At 37.1% G+C, this 4242-nt stretch overlaps 1 protein-coding gene across 1 annotated transcript in view; it reads left to right on the top strand.

Annotated features, from left to right (window-relative positions):
• Nucleotides 1-4242, top strand: part of Usp32 (ubiquitin specific peptidase 32) — a 141254-nt gene that overhangs the window by 95327 nt on the left and 41685 nt on the right. The window contains exons 14-16 of the mRNA XM_028772406.1: nucleotides 336-511; nucleotides 1043-1183; nucleotides 3126-3243. Of these exons, the coding sequence (XP_028628239.1) occupies nucleotides 336-511; nucleotides 1043-1183; nucleotides 3126-3243 (435 nt within the window). The remainder of the gene's footprint in view (nucleotides 1-335; nucleotides 512-1042; nucleotides 1184-3125; nucleotides 3244-4242) is intronic.

The following is a 4242-nucleotide window of genomic DNA, read 5'->3' as shown; positions in this document are numbered from 1 at the left end:
CCTTCCTTCCTTCCTTCCTTCCTTCCTTCCTTCCTTCCTTCCTTCCTGTCAGTAGATCTATAATTCTCGTTATGAATTACATATTCTAGGGAGGTGGGCAAATATTTGCCCCTGGGAACATTTTTGAGAACTCTAATCCTGTAACTGTCTTTTGTCTAGTAAAGAATACATCTTTCCTTTTTATCTACTATATATTTATCAAAATGTAAAACTCTAGTGACATACCAGGATAATAGCGTTAACACAGTGCATTGATCTGAGTTTGTATCTTCAAACCTATATATATAAAAAAAACAAAAAATAATAAACTCTATTATTGTTTTGTTTCTTTATAGGCTTTCTGTATTCTGCCACACCAGGGGCAGATATGTGCTTTGCAAGGCAACATAACACTTCTGACAATAACAATCAGTGTTTGCTAGGAGCCAATGGGAATATCCTTTTGCACCTTAATCCTCAGAAGCCAGGAGCTATTGATAACCAACCGCTAGTAACTCAGGAACCAGTAAAGGTAGGTGTTTGACATCAAACCCTGTTCTCTTCCAAGTAGCCATTAAAGTTCAAGAGATTTTAACACAAAGAAAGGCATTGTAGTTTATCTAGTTTAGCCTCTTGTAGGCATGGTGTCTTCTCATAGTACATCTCTGTGAGAGAATGTGCTATATAGCCCTGACTGTCCTGGAACTTGCTATGTAGACTAGGCTTACCTGGAACTCAGAGAGATCCACCTGCCTTTGCCTCCTAAGTGCTGGCACTAAATTCATGTGCCACCATACCTGGCCCAGAGTTCCCTTTTTTAAATAATTCACTGGAAAGTAAAACCTAAAAATCTCTGAGAAAATCCCATTTTCTCAGGTTTGGGCTGGGGATATAGCTTAGCAGCAGTTACCTTTTTATACTACAAGATCCACCAAAAATTGAAAAAAAAAAGTATTTTTCAGCAATATTAAATTAGGAAGTAACATTAATTTGTTCTATGTCTATATTTTTTTGGTGTATAAGAAACTATAAAATTAAAACTCGGCACTTAATTTGTTCTAAGGCTACATCATTAACACTAGAAGGAGGACGATTAAAACGAACTCCACAGCTAATCCATGGAAGAGATTATGAAATGGTTCCAGAACCTGTGTGGAGAGCACTTTATCATTGGTATGGATCAAACCTGGCCCTCCCTAGACCAGTAAGTATAGCTAATAATGCCTTCCATAGGGGTAGTCATAGAAGAATGTGCATGAGTGTATGTGCTGTATGAAGACCAGAGGTTAATATTTTCTGTGTGAATTTTCCTAGTCACAGTTTAGTTCTTTATTTATGATAGCAGAGTACTTGAAACCTGTTCAAATTATTTGAACAGACTCTATAGATTCCTTTACATTTTATTTATTCAATTAGTATTTAGGTAATATTTAAGGTTTTAGAAGGATATTAAAATACAATTATTATTTCCTCCACCCCCTTACCTTACTCCAACTCCTCCCTCCAACACTCATTCCATTCCAGACTCTGGGCCTCTTCCTCCCCAGTTGTTATTTACAGCCATGTTCATCTTAATGCATATATATACTCATTGTTCTTAATCAAGTCTTGTTTAGGCAGCCTTATTGTTGAGGTATCATGAATAATAATACTTCCTTGAGCAGTTGTGACTTTTTGTGTGTGTAATGATCTGTCTGTTTTGAAGAGAATATTTGAGGGTTGGATGTTACCTTTATATCAGAGATTTGGAGGTGGATTTTGTTGTTGTTTTGGGGTGGGGGGTTCTAATTTATTCTTATTTTATGTGCATCAGTGTTATAACTGGAGTTAAAGACAGCTGTAAACTGCCATATGTGTGCTGGGATCGAATTTGGGTCCTCTGGAAGAGTCGCAAGTGCTTTTAACCACTGAGCTATCTCTCCAAACCTGCCCCCCCCCTTTAAACTCTTAATTTTGCTTATAAATGAAAGATGGGATGGAAATGTCTACAACTTCTTCTAATCTTGAAAGATTAATTTAGGCATGAAAACCAGAGTATATTCAAATCTATGTAACTTAAATGTATTAGTAAGCTACTAAAATATAGAGCATGAATTTGTTAAACATTTTATTTTAATATTAGTATCAAAGCTTAGCATGGTGACACATGACTATGATACCAATACTTAGGGTCAAAGTTTCAGGGCAGACTGCTATATAGAGCAACACTGTCTTTAAGAAAGCTATAGGTTAAAGGCTAGAAATACATCTCAGTGGTTCAAACAGTGGCTGATCTTGCAAAAGAACTTGGATTTGCTTACATCTGTCTGACACTTAAGTTTCAAGGGATCCAACAACCTTTTCTGGCCTCTATGGGCACCAGGTACACATGTGGTACATTTATGCAGTCAAAAAGCCCATACAAATATGGGGGCTGGAGTGATGCTTACTGGCCAAGAACACCAGTTTCTTGTCCTTCTAGAGGACCTGGGTTTGATCCCAAACAACCAGGGGATCCCCTCCTTTGGGCCTTCAAGGGCATCATTGTATTAATGTGAACAGATAAACACCATACATACAGAATAATAATTTAAAAATGGTCTTTTCGTTGGGATAAGCTAGGGTCTTTTTATGTAGACCTGGCTTGCCTGGAATTCCCTTGGTAAACCAGACTGACCTCCACCACCACCACCCCGCCCCCGCCGCCGCCGCGGCCCCCCCCCCGCCTAGCCACCTGAGTACTGGGATTAAAGGTATGAACTACCCACACCTAGCTTAGAAAACTTTTTCTTAAGGAGTGTATATAATATATTAATTTCTTTTTAAAAAATACTAATAAAATAAAAATAGTTTTTAAAAACCACCAAAAAGAGCTAGAGAAATGGTTCAGAGTTTAAGAGCACTTACTGTTCTTTCAGAAGACCGGGTGTGTTTCTTTAACCACATGGCAGCTAACAACCATCTGCATCTATGGTTCCAGAGGATCTGATGCCCTCTTCTGGCCTATGCATGCACCAGACACACATGTAGTATACATACATACAGGCAAGCAAAATAGTCATACACATAAATAAATCTATAAAATTTTTTAATAGAAGTTTAAGTTTGATTAAAGGGTTTTATTTCTTTTAGAGTCATCATTACTTTTTTATCTTTCATAAAAATAGGTAATCAAGAATAGCAAAACGGACATCCCAGAACTAGAATTGTTTCCTCGCTATCTTCTTTTCCTTCGACAGCAGCCTGCTACACGGACACAGCAATCTAACATCTGGGTGAATATGGGTATGATGAGCCTGAGAATGTTTCCTCAGTATTTGCCTAGAGGTAACTTAAGAATGCAGCAAGAATACCATACATTTCCTTAAAAATAAGCTGAAAATCACATTGCTCCAAGTTTGGTGCCACTGTGCTAATATATGCCATCTGCTTTCATACAGAATCAGTAAATCACTTTGTGAGCTTAGATCTGTGGTCATGCACAAGATTGGATGGGGATAGAGGCAAACTCTTAGGAACAAACTAAGACGGATAATTTTCTTTCTTTCTTTCTCTCTTTCATTCATTCTTTTTAGGTTGTAAGCTTTTGAAAATAAAATAGATTCTACATACTTTGTTTTGTTTTTGAAGTAAGCCATTGTAAATTGTCATTATAACTAAGCTGCAGTTCACCAATAATTGACTGGTCTTTTCAGTCTCACTATAATTTATTGAAGTAGTCTCTTCTGAAGTAGTTTTGTTTTGACAAAATGAGAAATATTTCTTATGTTCTAAAAGTGTTTTGTAAGAGAAATATTACAGCCGGGCTGTGGTGGCGCATGCCTTTAATCCCAGCACTTGGGAGGCAGAGGCAGGCGGATTTCTGAGTTCGAGGCCAGCCTGGTCTACAAAGTGAGTTCCAGGACAGCCAGGACTACACAGAGAGACCCTGTCTCGAAAAACCAAAAAAAAAAAAAAAAGAAAAAGAAAAAAGAGAAATATTACAAAGCAAAAAAGTATATTTCAAAATGAAAATGATACATTTGCTTTGAATTTTGAGAGGTTTCGTTGTGTTTTGGTTGGGTTTTTGTTTTGTTATTTTGGTTTTTTTCTTTTATTTTTTTGGTAATGGTGATAAATGTTAAACCCAGGGCCTTGTGTATGCTAGATATCTATCACTTAGTCACATCCCCAGCTAAATATTGTGGCTCTGAAAAAATGCCAAGCTATCCCTCAGCAAAGGAGGAGAGAGCCTAAATATCTATCTATCTATCTATCTATCTATCTATCTATCTATCTATCTAT

This window comes from Grammomys surdaster, unplaced genomic scaffold (genome assembly GCF_004785775.1).
Source record: "Grammomys surdaster isolate TR1022 unplaced genomic scaffold, NIH_TR_1.0 213, whole genome shotgun sequence".
NCBI classification, from domain to species: domain Eukaryota; kingdom Metazoa; phylum Chordata; class Mammalia; order Rodentia; family Muridae; genus Grammomys; species Grammomys surdaster.
This window is presented reverse-complemented; position numbering and strand designations above follow the sequence as displayed.